Source organism: Mytilus californianus, unplaced genomic scaffold (genome assembly GCF_021869535.1).
Source record: "Mytilus californianus isolate M0D057914Y unplaced genomic scaffold, xbMytCali1.0.p SCAF_6, whole genome shotgun sequence".
Taxonomy (NCBI): domain Eukaryota; kingdom Metazoa; phylum Mollusca; class Bivalvia; order Mytilida; family Mytilidae; genus Mytilus; species Mytilus californianus.
Window position 1 is genome coordinate 65,981,674 of NW_026262712.1, and position 20,195 is coordinate 66,001,868.

Consider the following 20,195-nt stretch of genomic DNA (forward strand, 5'->3'; position numbering starts at 1 on the left):
AACAAAGTTTAATTTTGGACCCTTTTGACCTCAATATGAACCAATTTGATAGCGTGGCCTACAAATAAAAAATCTAAATACATGGTTAGATTCAGCATATCAAAGAACCTCATATATTCAATTTTTGTTGAAATCAAACAAAGTTTAATTTTGGACCCTAATTTGGACCAACTTGAAAACTGTGCCCATAATAAAAAATCTAAATACATGTTTAGATTCAGCATATCAAAGAACCCCAAGAATTCAATTTTTGTTAAAATCAAACTAAGTTTAATTTTGGACCCTTTGGACCTTAATGTAGACCAATTTAAAAAACAGGACCCAAAATTAAAAATCTAAATACACGGTTAGATTTGGAATATCAAAGAACCCCAATAATTCAATTTTAGATGAAATCAAACAAAGTTTAATTTTGGACCCTTTTGACCTCAATATGAACCAATTTGATAACGGGGTCCACAAATAAAAAATCTAAATACATGGTTAGATTCAGCATATCAAGGAACCCCATATATTCAATTTTTGTTGAAATCAAACAAAGTTTAATTTTGGACCCCAATTTGGACCAACTTGAAAACTGGGCCAAAAATCAAAAATCTAAATACATGTTTAGATTCAGCATATCAAAGAACCTCATATATTCAATTTTTGCTAAAATCAAACAAAGTTTAATTTTGGACCCTTTGGACCTTAATGTAGACCAATTTGAAAACTGGACCCAAAATACATGTACACTGTTGGATTCGGCATAACAAATAAATAAATGTGATCAAAGATTTTACAAATCTAATGCGCCATACTGTGCAATTAAAGATTTCTTCTTGAAATTTTTCAATATTTGAAATTTGAAAAAAAAATAATATTTGAAGAATAATTTTTTTAATTTCTGAAATCTGAGATGAGAAAAAATTGACCCCCCACAATTTCTTTTTATCACCCCCCCCCCCTCCCCCCCCCCCCTTTTTACCCCCAAAAAATTCATTCCCTCAAGATATGGTCATAATCTCAATTCAAATTTCCAATGGAGTTGGCAACCATAATTACCCATTTAAATTTACCATAGTGCTAACTTAATCTATTTTATAATAGAATTAAAAATATAGTGTCAAATATTTCATATGGATTTTTTTGTAAAAAAAAAAGATGCAACATTTGCAGATATTTTTACTGGTCTTCCTTTATAAATATGCATTTCTTTAAACATAATTTAAAAGCAGTGTAAGGGAAGTAACCAAAACGTTGTATTTGGATTACCTCCCTTACACTGTTTTAAATTATCTTTATTGTTCATTAACCATTACTTTATACATAATTTAAAAGCAGTGTAAGGGAGATAATTTCAATGATGTATTTGATTTATCTCCCTTACACTGCTTTAAATTATGTTTTGTACTAAAGTATTTGTCCATTAACCAGGACAACCTTGTTTTTCCCCCTTTTTTGCCCCTAATTCCTAAACGGTTTGAGCCATAACCCCCCAAAGCAAATCCTAACCATCCCTTTGTGGTATGGAAACTTGTAGTATAATTTCAGAGAGATCCATACACCGTTCCACAGTTATTGTCTGGAAACTAGAAAATGCTTATTTTTGGCCCTTTTTTGGCCCCTTATTCCTTAACTGTTGGTACCATAACCCCCAAAATCAATCCCAACCTTCCTTTTGTGGTATTTAACCTTATGGTAAAATTTCAAAAAGATCCATTTACTTAAACTAAAGTTAGAGTGCGAAAACCAATGTGTCTTCGGACAACGACGCCGGACGACGACGATGCCAACGTCATACCAATATACGACCACAAAATTTTTTTGCGGTCGTATAAAAAGGAATAGAGAAATGACAGGGATAGGGGTGATCCCTGGAGACTTGCCCTACATTTCATTTGATTTGTTTTATCATGTCCCATGATCATAAATGAAGACCAGGTATGTGCATCACTTATTGTTCTCAAGTTATAACTTTAAAAATAAAAAAAACCCTTGGGTTCTTTAGTTAAACCCCTCCCTTCCTTTTTCTTTTATTAAAATTTTTCCCATTTTCGTTTCATTATCATCATATCAATATTCACAATGATCGTTTTTCTCATAGGGAGAAACGAATCAGAAAGGTTAAAAAATCAATTCGTCATTGAGTTTAAAAATAGAAAAATCATGTGACGATGTTCAGCTCGAAGCAATTATTTTACTTTTTAAATTGCACTGACTGGTTAATAATGTTAATATTGTTTAAGACAACACGAGTTATCTCCCGAAAATAACAATTCATTGTCATAACAACATTTTCTGACCTGAACAAGTCAGAATTGTCAAACACCAGGTCATCTCAAAGACCACGCGTCCGTATTTACCGGTCGCGCGCCTTCATGAAACAGCAAGAAAATCACTTGCAAGGAACTTCTTTATAGGCAAAAAATATAAAAATGCCCATGAAAATATGGAGGTAATATGAATTACCTTTCTAAAAATGCCCACAATGACCTAGATTTTCACTAAAAATCGTAAATAATCAATATAATATTCAATGACTTCTCGTTCGAGACACTTCCAAAACAACGACTCTCAAACACGTGATCTCTTGCAAAAAACCATGTGATCGTATGTGTCGTAGATCGGCGGCAAATTCAAAATAACTTCTGGTTTGACGGACTCAAGTGAAAACTACGCAAAACAAAAATTGACGCGTACAGGTCAGAATTTCAAAACACTTTCCGACTTGAAGAAGTCATTTTATTCTGACTTGTTTATGTCAGAGCTCTGACTGTTTAGAGAATGTATTTACTAGTGCACAACAATAAATTACAAAAAGTGACTGAACAGCTGTGGATAACTCTTTGCAAAATGAATGAACATGCATGTACATGTAACTGGATTTAATAGCAGGAAAATAACTGAAGATTTTAACAAGACTTAACATTTTATTTATGTTCAAACATTTTATATCATGTCAACATTAAAATGACCACTTCAGACTAAATTTCATTTTCTCTATCAATTTTCCAATTCAACTTTGCATTGTGATGGATTCCATCTTGATCAAACTTTACAGGTGGGCAGATCACATTTTTACCATGGTTCTGATCTACAGAAATCAGACTAAATTCTTACATGTTTGAGTACTCTGAATTTGTTACTTAATTCAGTTATTATAATTCTGAAAACTCCTTCTCTATCAATTCAGTTTAGTTTGACTTAAACATAATGATTCCAAAACTGTAAGCGATATATTTGATAAATGTAAACCTACCAACATAAGCTGGGTAGAATTGCTCTCCAGCAATCTGTGGGTTGTGATTTATAAATGCATCATATTTTTTAACTTCACCTCTTAGAAACCTTAGATTGTCATCTATACATAATGAAGCCGTTTCTGAAAAAAAATTTAATTTTCATCAGTATATCATGTAGATTTTCATTTATGATAGAATAAAATGTATGATATTTCTACTGCCATAGCTTGTCAGCTTTAGTTAGTTATTATAAGTATATTTTCATTGATTTTCTTTTTCCCTTTCTTTACAAGTTAACATTTATCACTAATCATGCTGATTAATAAAATTTTGACCTGCAGTAAAACACATTGATTTATTCACATTACTACCATATAAAAGTTCAGACTTTAAAAGTCATGAAAGTTAGACCTTTCTATAGACTTGTATGAAAAATGTCAAAATATTTGCAAAATAAGTCCTCATAATTTTCAACCTGATTTAGTAATATTTCATCCAGCACCAAAGAAATATAACTCTTAAAGCCTCTCAAAGTGTGGAAAACTGACATATCTATATAATTGATTCTGAAAAGTTTTTTGTTTATTTTTTGTCATATTCATTGTGTTCATACTAAACAGACAACACTGCCATAAACATAATTTTTACCATCAACTGGTGATGATTTTTGTCCAATGCTGGGAATTCTGGAACCAAGTAAATATAGAAATACTAGGAACACTAATATTCCACCAATTATCTTCCTGGACCTGAAAAAATAAGCCATATTTATACACCATTTTTAGATAATTTTATGTAGATTTATGATATTACAAGTGTCAGAGGGATAGAAAACCATGGAATTGTGCCAATGGCCCTTTTCTCATCCTTACACTGTGTCTGTTGGTCCCAGTCGTGCCATAATCTACATTGTGCATTAGCCTCATGAATTGAAGAGAGCCTGGGTTGAACCCTCATGTTTGATCAACAAACAAACCAAAAAAATGTTTAGCAAGCCATGAATTCCGGTCAGTACACCCTAGTACCTGTTGCCCTAGGTCTGTTCACCCTAATACCTGTTTGGACTGGATCCATTTGCCTTGATTTTTTTTTATTTTGTTGTCTTGTTAACGTTGCATTATGAAAATCAGTTTCGCATATATTTAGAATAGATTACTTTTATCTTTCAATTTCACATTATTATCAAATGCACAGATGATAGTTTGCTTCATTGCGATAATAAATAAAATTTAGTTCTGTGTAAAAGAAGAAAATTTCCAGAATCTAGAAAAAAAAAAGCGTTTGCCAAAAAGGACCATTATCAGAGCTCACACTACTTCAGAATCATAGGGAGAAGTGACTTCTCTTTTTGAAACTGATAGGGAGAAGTGGTGAGATTTGAAAGAGTTCAAGTGCTCCTTCGTGTGTTGCGCTACAATGTTTTGATTTTAATATAGTATAAAGGGTCATATGTAAATAATGTTCTTTTTATATTGTTCAATTCATATCTGAGTATACAATTAAATTAACAGTTCAAATTCAAAGTTGTTTAAGTTAAGGTTCTTGTTAGAAACTACCAACTAAATATCTAGCACTAAAAAGAATTTTTTTTTATGTCAAAAAGGTAAAGAAATTATAAAATATGAATTACAATTCAATTAAAAACTATCTTATTTATCATGTTATGAAATTCAGTGTTTCTCATCAAAAGATATACAAATTTAAGCTGGGCCATAATATATTGATATTAGTAGTTAAGCAACTTTAATCAATATTTTGAAACAATCCATATAAATTATATGGAATTATATACATTAATCAATTAGATTTAACCAAAAGTCCGTTAATGCGTGTGGAATGTGTAATTTTTCCTTTTGGGATCAATATTCTTCTGTCAGCTTTTCCATTCATGCGTCCGTAGTAATTGTTGTAAAAATACGGATTTCGGTCAAAGCTAGTCCGGTTCTGATCCGTAGTTAGTAAACGATTAATGGCAGACGAAGAAAATTTACAAAATAAACGATGTTTGACAAGCTATTTGGAAAGGAATATGACGTTTGTACTGCAATAAATGGATTAAACATTTACTGGAGGCAACTTTTATCACTTTCAAATAAAGTAACAAACTTATTTTGCCGCCCAAATTTAGATTGATGAACGCTCTCTGAGTAACAGGTACCGGAAGTGCATGCAGTGATAAAAAGTTGTCTTTCTATTAAATAACCTGCTACACACTGTAAAGTCAATGCTTAAACCTCTTTTCTTAAGAAAATGAATTGTTTATGTCTGAATTTCTTTAATAATCAATAAAAAATTGATGTTTTATCAACTTGGTAAAAATTGAAAATGTCTGATGACGAAAGCGACTGAAAGCAAGTATCGTAAACAACAGGGCGACTTGTTTTCGCTTTTGAGGGTCCGGAAAAGCGAAATGACGGACTGGAAAGCAACTACTTCGCCCTAGTCGCCTGGTAGCGTGAGCCCTGCATTATACATGTATTTTTACCCCCTCTCCCCTTGTCACTAGCCTAGTGTCATGAGGGAAGCAAGTTAACTCGTACCATTGTAAACTCGTACCACGTAGACTCGTACCAAAAAAGTTAACTCGTACCAATGTAAACTCGTACCACTGGGAAGTCGTACCAATCAGAACTCGTACCACTGCAAACTCGTACCATTAAAAATATATTCAAAAATACGAATGTTTTATGATTTTTTTTTTGGTAAACTAAATAAAAAAAGTTGAATTACTTGAATTTTATACTAGATTTTAATGAAAACTTAGACAAAAATACGAATCAGTGTTTTATGATTATTTTTGTTTAAGCTTTATACAAAAAATTAAAATATCTGAATTTTATACCAGATTTTAATGAAAACTGAGACAAAATTACAGTGTAATTACTTAATTCCTTTGATTGTGTGATTATTGGTTGATTATTAACTAATCAACTTGTTTAATCATATTAGCATGGACATATTCTGCTAACAACAAATGGAAGTTTTTAACGACCTTGACTGGCTATTCAGCCCTTGCACGGTCGGTATTCTGCTAAAATGTGCTGAATATTGTATAAAAATAAATTTCATACTTTCTAACTGTTGGTCATAAACAATTTTATACCTTTAAAACACAATAAATAATTCTTTCATTAAATAAAATTCCTTTTAGAAACAATAGAAAAATACCCAAATCTATTCAATGTTACGGATTTGGAATGATTTTAAAAAATTAAATCAAATAGTTGTCTATGGCTGTGTTTGGATATACGCCAGAGGTGGCCTATGGTTATCCATAGGTACCTTTGGTTTGATATTCTATATATCAAAATATCAAACCATGGGTACCCAAAGATACCTATGGGTAACCATAGGCTGCCTTAGGCGTATATCCAAACACAGCCAGTAAAAGTTTAAAAAAGAGTCTATTCAAGGGAGACAACAGAGCCATTCTACCACGGTTTTCTCTATCCAATTAGACAAGGAAAGGAAAATTAGCTACAAATTGGTCATTGTAATTTCAAATTATATACATTTTACAGACTTAAGAGGTATTGAGTGAAATTAAAGTATATATTCATCATTAAACACCATTTCAATACATTTAAATAAGTTGGTACGAGTTTACAATGGTATGAATTTACCGTGGTACGATTTAGCAGTGGTACGAGTTTGCATTGGTACGAGTATTTTTTTAATGGTACGAGTTGACATTGGTACGAGTTTACAATGGTACGAGATAACTATAATTCGTGTCATGAGCGTGTGCTTTGTACACTTTGAAAAATGGTTGACAATTATGGACGACCCCTAACCATAAGACTCCCTTGGTGTATATCTTAAGACAGCTTGAATTACATCTGAGTCATAACACCAAACTTGTTTGAATGTTTCTGTATCATGTTTTACCTGCTTAAAGAATTAAGCCTATTTAGTGAATTCACTGCAAAACCTTTCACCCACATCTGACGAACTCTGAATATCACTGGTACTTTACAACAAATAACTCTTCTCATGAAAATCAGACCATGCCTTATCATGCTATGTAGAAAATTTTGTATTGCCACATCCAATATCCCATGTCAACATAGTATCCGGTCCGGATTTGTTTTTGAAAATGTCAGATCCTGATCGGGCAGAATGTTTATAAAAAAAAGAAGGAAAAATAGATTTTTGTATTCATTTGATTTCATTATACCAAACTATATTGAATGAAGTAAATATCATGTTGGGTTTTTATCTTTAAACTTCCATTACATATCGAGATCGAAATAAAACTTTACCTCTGCTCCACTTCCGGTATGCGAATGTTTTCATTCGATACAAAAGTTCTGCAAGAATTTATTTATTTCTGGTAGTTTGTTATTATGAAACTAATTTAGCAATTTAATTCTTAAATTTCTGATTGCATCTTATGTAAATGTAGAATTGTCAACACATATGTGTCATCAATCATCTATGTCCAAAATGTATTTAAAGAAAATCAAAAAGTTGATTTCTGCAAAATATTTAGGCCCAACCCTTCATTGCTTCAATCAAACTTAAACATGTTAAAATGGGGTAAAAATATCGATTACATGATCAAAAGCAAATCAGTCTCTTCGATTTATTAGCTGAAACCTTAACATAGCCTCACCTAAAGTTAAAGCTCACACAGTCAAAGCTCATGCTGTCAAAGCTCTACTCTAGTCCGACCAAAATTAAGAGTACTGGATACTGCGTAACCATTCAGGGATCCACAACAAATTTCACAAATTGAAAAAGTAAAGAGAAGAGCAGTCCTGCTTAACATGTTACAGATATGAATTTATGATGACAGACTTATATTGGTACCCACTTGAAATTAAGCGCCAACGATACAGATTTGTTTTCTTTTACAAAATTATACATGAATTTGTTGCCACAGGCCCAGCAGCCCAGGCTTGTAAAATTACTCTTGGGTCTGTAAAAATCATCTCTACAGGCCAACAGAGTCTAACTAAAATTTACAAAAAATTGAGCTCCGTCCTGTAAAGTTTATCATGAAGACTGTAGACCTGATTTTTACAGGCCCGTCAGCAATTTTACAAGCCTGGGTTGATGGGCCTGTGGTTAAGCATGAAGACAGTCAAAAGGGGTATTTCATTCATAAAATCAAAATTTGAATGTCGTGTATTCTACACTATGATATTATTAAGTGATTATTTCTGTATTGGCCTTATTATTGGTTCAAGACTTGCTGTATAGGCCAAGAAACCAATAACCAGGCCATTACAGACATGACGGAAATAACCATGTAAAGTCATTATGATATCTTTATTAATTATAAACTATTGTGTTTATGTGTGTTTCACAATATTTTTTTTTCCATTTTGTACCTTGAACTGGAACTATTCCAACATGAGTTTTCTTTTATTTGCTGCAATGTCAAATGATCTGGTACTGTTTCTATGTGTCTTCTTCATTTTCTGATTCTGAAGACTGTGGATTTGTTCACCTTTTTCAGTCACTATAAAGTGTTCCAATTTATATGTAGACGCAACACACGAAAGGTAATGCCATTGTATGAGAGATTGAGAAACAAAAAAATAAACAAAATTAGGAGTTGAGGATGATGGCCTGAATGAGCGATGATGAGATAACTATCAATAGAACATCTGACCAAAGAGCAAAGACGAGAACAATTACAGGTCTCCCTTCAACAATTCAGTACTTTACAAAATAATACAATATAGAAAGCATTAAAGCTGCCTCAGGTAAAACATATACTGCTGTACCTGCTTATTTATTAAAATTTATCAAAAGATCTAATAATGATTGCACTATTTTGATATACAAAACAGTAACTAATATCTTCCTTTTTTTTTTTTGCAGCAACCAATGAAAATTTATCATGTTGGTGCCAATATTTAATTTAAAAATTCACCACAAGGTGAATCCACGGATGGTAACCGTTGGTAAATACGATGGTAAACACCCAGCATTAACATGTGCTACCACAGCAGGAAAGGTGAGTCTTGTCTATCTTACAAAACAAGAGAGGTTCTATTGGAGAAGTGATCAAGATACAATGAAGATACTTAATATATACAATGTACAATGATTGTTGGTGTATATGCCAATGACAGTGTTCTTGTTAGCTGTCTTGTAGAAGATTAACATGTAATATATATACACTGTATATATATAGATATTGAATACCTTCAAAGGTATATTGTGTAAATATGCCAACTCAACAATACAAAAATTCCAGAAAAGACATTTAGTAAATATATTCTTCAACAAGAGAAGTTCCAATCTGTCAATTGCCAAAATTAAATTAAGGTGGTACATACATGACATAACACTACAGGGACTGACCCCGGAGATAACTCTGTAAAAATCAGCTGAACGTTAAATGTTTTAATCGCGATCTATTGTTAATGAAATATTAAGCTTCTCAATGATCAAAATTAGTGTTTGTCAAACTGCTATATATCCAATGAAATTTTTCCAATAAAGTATGTGGTTCAAGTTTTTTATTAAGAAATTTTTATATTTTTGTCAAAGGGTCAAAGTAAATATTTTGTCAAAATTTTATGATAATTAAACAAGCCAAATTAATTTTAGTCAAGGTGTTTAGTACCACCTTAAACAGAGCCTACCAAACTAACCAAAGATCTGCTGTCAACACCAAATTCACAAAAACACTATGATATAACCAAAGACCACCACTGTCTACATGGTTCCTGACTTAAACAAGCATATTTATATACATACTGAAGTGTTTATATCAAATGTCTATAATTTTGAAAATGGTAAAATAGGTAAGGTGCCCATGGTTGTTTGACTTTACATTGGATAGATTTTGTCCTTTTTTGTGAATGGTTTTCTACAGGTACTCTTGGCTTCCGCCCCCCCCCCCCCCCCCCCAAAAAAAAAAAAACAACAAGAAAAAACTGACTAACTTGATACATGTATAGCTAATGCAAAGTAGCTGAAATAGCTTAAGAAACAAACATTTTGTACAAATGGGTATTTCCTCGATCTTGATATCTATATCATTAATGGAAAGCTTAATACTAAAATATATGATAAAAGAGATGATTTTTCATTTCCTATCGTTAATTATCCATTTTTAGATGGTGACGTTCCCTTGTCACCATCTTACGGTGTTTATATATCTCAACTTGTACGATTCGCTCGTGTATGTAACAATGTTTTAGATTTTAACGAGAGAAATTTATGTATTACTGAAAAATTATTACACCAGGGTTTTCGATATCACAAACTAGTCAAAACATTTACTAAATTTTATCATCGGTATAAGGACATCATTCGTAAATATAGCTCAACATGCAGACTTCTTATACGTTCAGGTATTTCACATCCAATTTTTTATGGAAATATTCTTTATAAAGCACAAAAATGTCAGTATCACCTCTGAAGCTAACAAAACCTTTAAATAGACTTATTAAGAAGGGATATAGTTACGATACTGTTGTCAGGTCATTAAAAATTGCATATTTTGGCGTTAATATTGATTCACTTATAGGGTCTTTGCATCGGCACTAAACACATTTATTTAAAAACCAGTTGTTGGCATGACACGGGTTATGTTCTTCTCATATATGTTATGATGGTATGATACTAAACCCCTAACGGGAAGGATTGTGCCTGATATTCATATGATGAAGACATAATCTTTCAATCAGTTTAATTGAAGTCTGGAGCTGGCATGTCAGTTAACTGCTAGTAGTCTGTTGTTATTTATGTATTATTGTCATTTTGTTTATTTTCTTTGGTTACATCTTCTGACATCAGACTCGGACTTCTCTTGAACTGAATTTTAATGTGCGTATTGTTATGCGTTTACTTTTCTACATTGGCTAGAGGTATAGGGGGAGGGTTGAGATCTCATAAACATGTTTAACCCCGCCGCATTTTTGCGCCTGTCCCAAGTCAGGAGCCTCTAGCCTTTGTTAGTCTTGTATTATTTTTGATTTTAGTTTCTTGTGTACAATTTGGAGTTTAGTATGGCGTTCATTATCACTGAACTAGTATATATATTTGTTTAGGGGCCAGCTGAAGGACGCCTCCGGGTGCGGGAATTTCTCGCTGCATTGAAGACCTGTTGGTGACCTTCTGCTGTTGTCTGTTCTATGGTCAGGTTGTTGTCTCTTTGACACATTCCCCATTTCCATTCTCAATTTTATTGATACATCAAATGTCTTATGTAAAAATTAAGCCTGTCTACATTCACAGCTTCAGAGTCAAATAACTATATTGTATTGATTTTCGCTTGCTAAGCTTTAATTTCACGAGTACTGTACATTCCTTAAACATGTCACAAAGAATTAAGGATTGTAACAGCAAAATTTGAGATCAACAAGTATTCAATATGAATAAAAAAAGATATGGGATTATTCAGGGTATACATCAATGAGACAGCAACCCAACAACACAAATAAAAAAACACAAAGTAACAGCATGTGTTTCTTTAAAGGGTTACCAGTTTTTGGCTCACCTGTCCCAACGGGCCAATTGAGCTTTTCCCATCACTTGGTGTCTGTCATCCGTCGTCGTCCGTTTACTTTTACAAAAATCTTCTCCTCTGAAACTACTGGACCAAATTTAACCGAACTTGGCCACAATCATCATTTGGGTATCTAGTTTGAAAAATGTGTCCGATGACCCTGCCTGCCAACAAAGATGGCCGACATGGCTAAAAATAGAACATAGGGGTAAACTGCAAGTTTTGTCTATTATTCTGAAAACTGTTATAAATATTGAAAATCTGACAGGGCAAAAATGTTCAGAATGTTGAGCTCTACCAATTGTTTATTGACATCAAAGCCATCAGGCAACTTATAGGAGTTATTGCTCTTAAATGACAAATTTTACCAATTTTTTTTAATTTTTGTTTTTTTATCTTGAAAACTATAATAGATAGAGATATAAGTTGCAATAATGATCAGCAAGAAAAGATCTACAAATAAGTATGCAAGGTTGAAATCGTCAGTAGACTCCAAATTAGAGTTATTGCCCTTTGATGATGATTTTTACCATTTTTTTGTGTTTTTGCCATATATCTTAATAACCATAATTGTTAAATCGAAATTTTAAATAACAAAAGTGATCAGCAAGGCAAGATCCACTAACAAGTCAAATGTTGCCGATATAGTAAGTAGACTGTCACTCTTCATAGGAGTGAATGCCCTTAAATGATGATTTATTTTTTACCCTCTTTTGTGTTTTGAGCAACTTAAAGAAGATAGAGAGAAACTAAACAGACAAAATGATCAGCAAAAGCTGCAAATACAAGATCAACAAAAAAGAAATTTTTGACATAAATTCTATTCTAGTCTACAATGTTGGAGAGAGTCCATTGTTGATTATGCACTTAGACCTAAGTGAACGATACAGGCTCTTTAGAGCTTCTAGTTAGTTAAGTTAACAGTTTTAATAAAAGTGATTGAAATATTGTTAAATGATGTAAGACATAAATATTTTTTCAGGTATTGATTCACAGTCCACACACAAGAGGTCAGCGTGGAGGAAGAGTGGACACCACAAAAGACCAAGATATCAATTTATTAAATATAAATCAACAAGTATCATCAGTGTGTGCTGGATCACTAAATGGAAAGAATGATATACTGGCTATAGGAACACAAACAAATATACTGGCTTATGATGTCAATAATAATAGTGATTTGTTTTATAAGGATGTGAGTTATATATCAACTATTATATACTTATAGATTATCTTTGGTTTTTCAAACGAGAGGATGTTTCTCAGCTACAATCTCATTGAAGGCCGATAACCTCGAGCTTGAAAGACCATTGATAATCTGTTAATTTCTGTTTTCCTATGCAACGTCAATGATGTAGGCTCATGACGTCATACATTCTCTTTCTCTCAACTGAGAAAAAATACGCTTTTGCAAGTTGGCCTTAGATACTAGTGATAATTTTCTATCACATGCAAGTAACATGATATGAAAAATTATCACAAAAAAGGATCAAAGGAAAAATACACCAAAATAGTGATAATTGTGTCATTTTATTTATAAATGTCTTATGTTTTAATGTAAAATTCTATTACTTAAACTATATTTCATTACCAGAGAAATTTCGTTTACACAGCTTCATTATAAAGTCATTTGTTATTTTACCAGATTATCATAATACAAAAAATGCCTGCATCAATAACTAATCACATTACGTATATGTTTTATAAGCTTCCATCATTTTGATTGGTAAAAAACAATCATGTTGTGTACTAAAGTAATAATTATGTTTCAATAAAATGCAACATCCATGAATACATACATGTTCTCTCCATGACAATGTTTCAACATTGCATAGGAATATTTAAAACAAAACAAATTAAAAGCTTGATTTAACTCATTATGTCATGGTTTAAGAATTTAAATTGTAATTATAAGAATTGATTGCTTTTTTGTTCATAGTAATTTTTTGTTGTTAAGAAGTAGAGCCAGTTACCCCCAAAAAACAGCCCTGTAAAGGTGTATGTTTTAAACTTCAATTGTTTGAGTTAATCTAATGTGTGTTTTGTTAAATGTTTTATTCTTAAAAGTATAATAAGACAGTTGTATATCTGCTTCAAATGTTATAAATATGTTAGCCAAAAAAAGAAATAGGTTTCATTTTAGTCCATTTTTCTAGAAATTTGTGACCTTTTTTCATGATATATGTGTAGCCACCCCTCTCCCATTGAAATGTTTGTTAAAAAGTAAAGAATATGGTATATTAAGAATATTTCAGCAAAAATATTATGCAAAAAATTAGATTTTTCGTGAAATTCACCTTCATTTATGATGTCACAAATACATCACTAATGATGCAATTGGTTAAAATCTTCTTTGCCTAAAATAATTTGACATTTTAACATATGTTTTCATCAAATTTTCACAATATCATTGCAGATTTTCTATGCCAAAATTATGAGTTAGTGAACCAACTCCTTTATTGACTGTTCACACATTGTAATACAAAGCACTTCTTCACTTCATTCAATGCTTTAACAGCCCCATAAAACTACAAAAAGAAGCATTCAATTCTAATTTAAGATAAGAAATTATCATGATCATGATGATAAGAATGAAGAGAAACAGTTCAAGGAATATGCTTTCTATCAGAAACACACAAAATTATTTTCACAACACTTTTAATATAAATGAATATAAAATATTGTAACACATATGTATAATTATGTACTAAGCATTCATCTTCAAAATATTTTTCTAGTGTGCAGATGGGGCCAACTGTATTGTTATAGGAAAGTTAGGAACCATTATAGAACCAATGGTATTGATTGGTGGTAATTGTTCACTACAAGGATATAACCAGGATGGAAATGATATATTTTGGACAGTGAGTAGATTCATTGACAACAGACTATTATTAGTAAAACTATGAAACATTTTCAAAACATCTGGCTTACATTAAGGCTTATATTTATCCACTACAATATATTGAAAATCAACTTAATTTTGTGAGCATTTTTTTTCACGAAGAAAAAAATTTGTGTATATTACAAAAAGTATTTTCTCTTATAAGAATACACCAACAAAGTTAGGAAATTATGGCATCGTTATGAAAATAAGTTGGTTTACAGTATTGAATAAGATACTTAAAGAGACTTGGTTCTTTCTATATTATTTTGTCTTTAGAAATATAAAACAAAATTTGGAAATTGCTTCTTAAAGGAGATATGTTAAGCACTATAGTACATCATGCATTTCTGAGACTAATAATCTGTTTATACACTCTATAGTTAACTACAAATAATCGAGGAATGATTGTTTGTTCCTTGATCAATCATAGTAATGGACAAAAGACCAATTTAAAAAAATCTTATTTTCTTGACTTTCATTGATGATTTAAACAAACCAAAAAATTATGTGGTAAAGGGGTGGGAGGTGGTATTTTTTATTTGAATTGACATTGAAATTATAGTGCATTTCAATTAAGATTAAAGGAGTGACTTGCTGTAAGTTATGTTTTGCATGTAATATTAGTAATCTATATTTATGCATACTTTATTGACAGGTAACTGGAGACAATGTATGTTCCCTTGCTTTGGTGGATTTTAATGCACAAGGACAAAATCAGGTAATATTAAAAAATATCTATCTGTCTTAAACACAGGTTTAAAGATGGAAATATTACATGAAAGTCATAATTCCATCACCATGGCTCTCTGTTATAAAATTTACTCTGTAGTCTGAGTACAAAATTTGTGCTCGAAACACCAAATCCAGTTTTTTTAATTGTTGATGTCTGAGAACGATAAAAGTGCTGGAAAGTTTTATGAAAGTTTTCATATGTTCTATTCCTTTTAATGATTAAATGTGTTTTAGATTTGAAATATATGAGATTTTGAAATGATGTTGTCAGTGCTTTTTTTTTTTTATTAAATATGGTTAAAATAGCATAAAATTAGGGTTTAAAATGTATTGACTAGCCTTTACTTGCCCAGGTCTTTTCATTGATGATATTTCACTTCAGTGTTCTCCCCAGGCCCTTAAAGGACCGCGGGCCCGCGATGTATAATTTTTTACCGCGGTGGTATCGTTCTTACCGCGATGTATAATTTTTATCCGTGGTGCTAAAATTTTCAGTTAAAAAATCGTAAATCGGTAAAGTTTTAAACGACTTGTTAAATCTTTTCCGTGCGGTATAAAATTCCAGGTGAAATTTGACCAGTTCAAACCAGTTCAACACAGATTGTTTACACCACGTGATCGATTTACCTTAGGAGGTTAACCTTGCTGATTGCATTTAATCGATGTAAAAACAGTAATTAACACTTGTAACATGATTCTTTTGTGTTTTATTTAAGAATTCATAACTTTATGATCACAGATAACTATTTTATGGCTTCACTCTCCACCCAAGCACTGACCTGTGACAAGTCGGTAAATACTTTGTACACAAACAGTGTCTTGACCCGATAGGTACATTTTGTGTACATCATAAAGGTGGCTCATTACGTATAATGGACAACTATACATTTCCCAATTCTTATAATATAGTATTATATGTCTCTGATTAAACCATGGACAATATTATCTTTAATTATGACATAGTTATTGCATGATAGTCGGGTTTCAAACTGTAGTATCTGTCTGTACATATCACATGACCCAGTTAGTTCACGTAGAATATTCACTTTTATTTACAATTAATTGCAATCTATTATATTTTATAAATAAAATGCATGACTGTACCTTAAAACTGAATATTTATATCCATAATCAATGAATAACAGAAGTAATCTAATTCTTGCAAATTTTATCCATAAGCACATGTTAAATCTATTTATATCTACTTCCTGTCATTTAGGCGGGTAAAATAGGGAGACTTAGTTGTTGACATTGAATATGGTTACTTATAGATCTATAGACCAAAGATAAATTTATAGATTTAGGAATTCCTTTTCATGACAAATAAAGATTTAGATTTCAGGGCAGTATTAAGTCTGTATCTATGTTTGATTATCACCAAAGACAAGAAAGGTTAATATTTACATGAAATCTATGGCAAAATGTTCTAAAATTTATGAAAAATTTCTTTTTATTAAAATCTAAGATAGAAACTGGTTCAAATAATAAAACAATATTTGCAATTGTTCTTGTTAATTTTATATCTTCTTATGACAAGAATCCTTTCACATACAACAACTTTTTTCTAGAATCATTATCTAGAAAGTTTTTTAAATAGAACATTTTTGTTCACTTTTGAATGATATTTTATTTTTATTGATTTGGGATTTTATAAAAGATTTAATTACTTTAAATTCAGATTAATATTTTATTATGAATCATAATTTATTTATTTAAAAAAAATATTAAAGTATACAAACTGTTTTTTGATTTACTTCTATTTTACCAATAATTTTCTGAATCAATGTCTACATAACACAGTACCACAGTATTAAAAAAAAACAAGAGACATAAAAACTACAGTAACTAGAGCTAAGCGACGCGATGCGACACAACTGATTGCATGAAATATTTCACCAAGAAGTCCACACGCGTTACCCTGGTGCTATCCAAAAATCCTGGGGAGAACACTGCACTTGTCAAAAAGAAAATTACGATCCCCTAACTCTCAAGGCAGTGTATTAACAACTGCACAAAAAATACCACATTGAGGAAATGATGAAAATAATTATATTTAAATCTTTGGATAAAATTGTATATTCCATTATCGAAAAAGATATGTTCACAAAAGTTATTCTTTTTTGTTAAAAACAGAATATAAATATGTACATATGATAAGGTAGAAATATAACATGTATCTACCTTTAAAAACTATCTTTTTATTATTATTGAAAGTTTTTGATTATTTAAAACGTTTTTTTTTAGAATGAATAGAGATATAATTTTTATCTATTTTTCTTTTACAGCTTGTAGTTGGTTCTGAAGATTTTGATATAAGAGTTTTTAGAGAGGATGAGATTATTGCTGAAATGACAGAAACTGAGGTAATTACTCCTACATATATATATTGATGTTGGGTTAATTTTCTATTATGTTAGTCCATGTGAAGTTATAGTAAAGGCTATATATCTGTTTACCAATACCCTTCCAAAAAGGTAAATGCTAGTAACATTTTTTCACAATTTATTTCTAGTTAAAAATTGGTAACTGTTGATGTCAAAATTGCTCAAGTGAAACAGTTTTGCACTTTTGATTATAATTATTGTATCATCAAAGATGTGATAAATCTATGCCTTCAGATATTAATAGAGCCATCGTAGAGTAGAATATAATGACTGAATTCTCAAATCTATGATTTAAGAAATTCTTGAGTTATAATACTGTGATCTCATAATTCTACTTTTTTAGGCCATTACATCTCTGTGTCCAATGATGGATTCTAGGTTTGGATATGCTTTGGCTAATGGTACTGTAGGGGTTTATGATAGATCAGCTAGATATTGGAGAATTAAGGTAAGTTGTTTTTGCAAAATGGTATTGTCTATTCTAGTGTAAATTAAGGGGAAGCTTAAATTTTGACATTTCCATTAAAAAATTGACGAGTTTAAAAACAATGTACAATTTTTTTCCCATTGGCTATTTCTCGATCACTTTTAAAAGTACTTGTTTCTGTTGTATCAAGAAATGTTTTAAAAAAAGTGATAAGTGTTTTGAATTTTTGTTTGGCTTTATATTGTAATTTATAAATAATAATAGAATTGGATTTAGGTATGTTAACATACACATGTATGAAGATTTCACTTTGTATATTTCAGTCTAAGAATCAAGCCCTGACTATACACAGTTTTGATATAGATTCTGATGGTGTAGCAGAGTTAATAACAGGATGGAGTAATGGAAAGGTACTTAAGAATGTTTAAATAAGGAAACAAATCATATACATTATCCTATTACCCATAGAGATGGTTAGAAATACTTAAGGACAACTGGTAAAACAGGAGATCTACTGTGTTTACCTCAACAACATTGAAAAGAATGTTTGCACAAAATCTTCAGATATTGTCCCAAAAAATCATGATGAACAGATTGATACAAAATTTCTTGGTCACTTAATTTATGTGTCTCAATACATTGTCATAGAAATTAAATACATTTTTCACATATAGAGCCTTTGCCTTGACACCTGGAAAAGATATGACGAAAATTGTTAATACATGTAGTTATTGAATTTAATGACAGGTTTAAGTATAATGTATGACTTAACTGCATAACAAAAATCAAGTTAGCAAAATACCAACTATTGTATTTTCAATGAAACTTATTTGGTGACATGTTAGAGTAAAATGCTGTAAGGTTAAGATGCCAATGATTATTTTATAGCAATGTATTTGCGTGCTTGCTTTATCAAATGGTTAGTCCTATGGTAAGTGCAATTTCTAATTAACATCCAGAAAACTAGAAAATTATTTTTTACACTACTGCGTTATAATGTAAATAGTTGAATTTCGTTTATTTTAAACTTTGCCACTAGTTTTACATTTTAAAAGAGTTTTAGATTGTAGATTTATCTATTATTTTCTACTTTACCGACCATACAAGACCCTCATGGGTAGTGAGGATCCTTAAACACCCCCTAGTATTTTTTACTTTGTTTTTTCTCTCTACAGATTGATGCCAGAAGTGACAGAACTGGTGAAGTTATATTCAAAGACAATTTTGCATCTGCTGTTGCTGGTATTGTACAGGTTTGTGAAAATTAAAGATATGTAAAAGTATTATTATATTCTTTTGATTTGATTTGAAGAAAGGGAGATGTGATACATCAATCAGAATACACAAAAACCAAAAACACATCTTAAGACCAACAAAAGATAGGTACTGACACAATATATCAAGATATAAAGTGTTCATTCACTAAATTAAAATTATCTTTGTTATGTGTATTTTTCTACTGTCTTGCAAAATATGATAAACAAATTAAAATTGATTGCTAATCATGTATATCATACTCCTGATTATTAGATTGATTGGAACTTCAATGAAACAAATATCTGCTTTCAGGCTGATTACAGACTTGATGGAACTCAGCAGTTGTTGTGTGTTTCTACTGAAGGAGAGAGTAAGTCAGGATTTAGATTTATTTTTTAAATGAGGAAACTTGTGATGTAATATAATATTCTCAACCATAAAAGAACACGTTTTTCAGTGATACAAATGAATATTTCTAATTTGAAAGTGACTGATTTCTGTCCTTTAATATATCTACCTGAAACTATGCTTTGATTCAAATTATTTTTGATATGTGTCTTTTGATCAACCAGTATCTTGTGCTACAAATACTAGTACACTGTGGATTCATTATACCCGCGCTTTAAAAAAATGGGGATATACTGTTTTACCTCTGTCTGTCCATCCATCCATCCGTCAGTCCGTCCGTCCCATGAATATTTTTCTTCACATTTTTCTCAGGGACTACATTACAAGGATTTCTGAAATTTGGTTTCAGGGTTTATAAGAAGAATAAGAATAAGAATATTTATTATTCCAATCAAGGGCCCTC

The 20,195-nt window shown here is 31.1% G+C and overlaps 2 protein-coding genes across 2 annotated transcripts in view; one reads left to right on the forward strand and one right to left on the reverse strand.

Moving 5' to 3' along the window:
- LOC127706494 (uncharacterized protein KIAA2013 homolog) overlaps window positions 1–7,299 on the reverse strand; it is a 29,656-nt gene extending 22,357 nt beyond the window's left edge. Inside the window, exons 1-3 of the mRNA XM_052211145.1 lie at window positions 7,113–7,299; window positions 3,873–3,973; window positions 3,242–3,364 (exon numbers count right to left, since the gene is read on the reverse strand). Of these exons, the coding sequence (XP_052067105.1) occupies window positions 3,242–3,364; window positions 3,873–3,973; window positions 7,113–7,243 (355 nt within the window). The 5' untranslated portion in view covers window positions 7,244–7,299. The remainder of the gene's footprint in view (window positions 1–3,241; window positions 3,365–3,872; window positions 3,974–7,112) is intronic.
- Window positions 7,300–7,496: 197 nt separating this feature from the next.
- LOC127704403 (Bardet-Biedl syndrome 2 protein homolog) overlaps window positions 7,497–20,195 on the forward strand; it is a 28,309-nt gene continuing 15,610 nt past the window's right edge. The window contains exons 1-10 of the mRNA XM_052208444.1: window positions 7,497–7,557; window positions 9,057–9,192; window positions 12,680–12,892; window positions 14,436–14,561; window positions 15,240–15,302; window positions 17,602–17,679; window positions 18,044–18,148; window positions 18,451–18,537; window positions 19,303–19,380; window positions 19,697–19,754. Of these exons, the coding sequence (XP_052064404.1) occupies window positions 9,076–9,192; window positions 12,680–12,892; window positions 14,436–14,561; window positions 15,240–15,302; window positions 17,602–17,679; window positions 18,044–18,148; window positions 18,451–18,537; window positions 19,303–19,380; window positions 19,697–19,754 (925 nt within the window). The 5' untranslated portion in view covers window positions 7,497–7,557; window positions 9,057–9,075. The remainder of the gene's footprint in view (window positions 7,558–9,056; window positions 9,193–12,679; window positions 12,893–14,435; window positions 14,562–15,239; window positions 15,303–17,601; window positions 17,680–18,043; window positions 18,149–18,450; window positions 18,538–19,302; window positions 19,381–19,696; window positions 19,755–20,195) is intronic.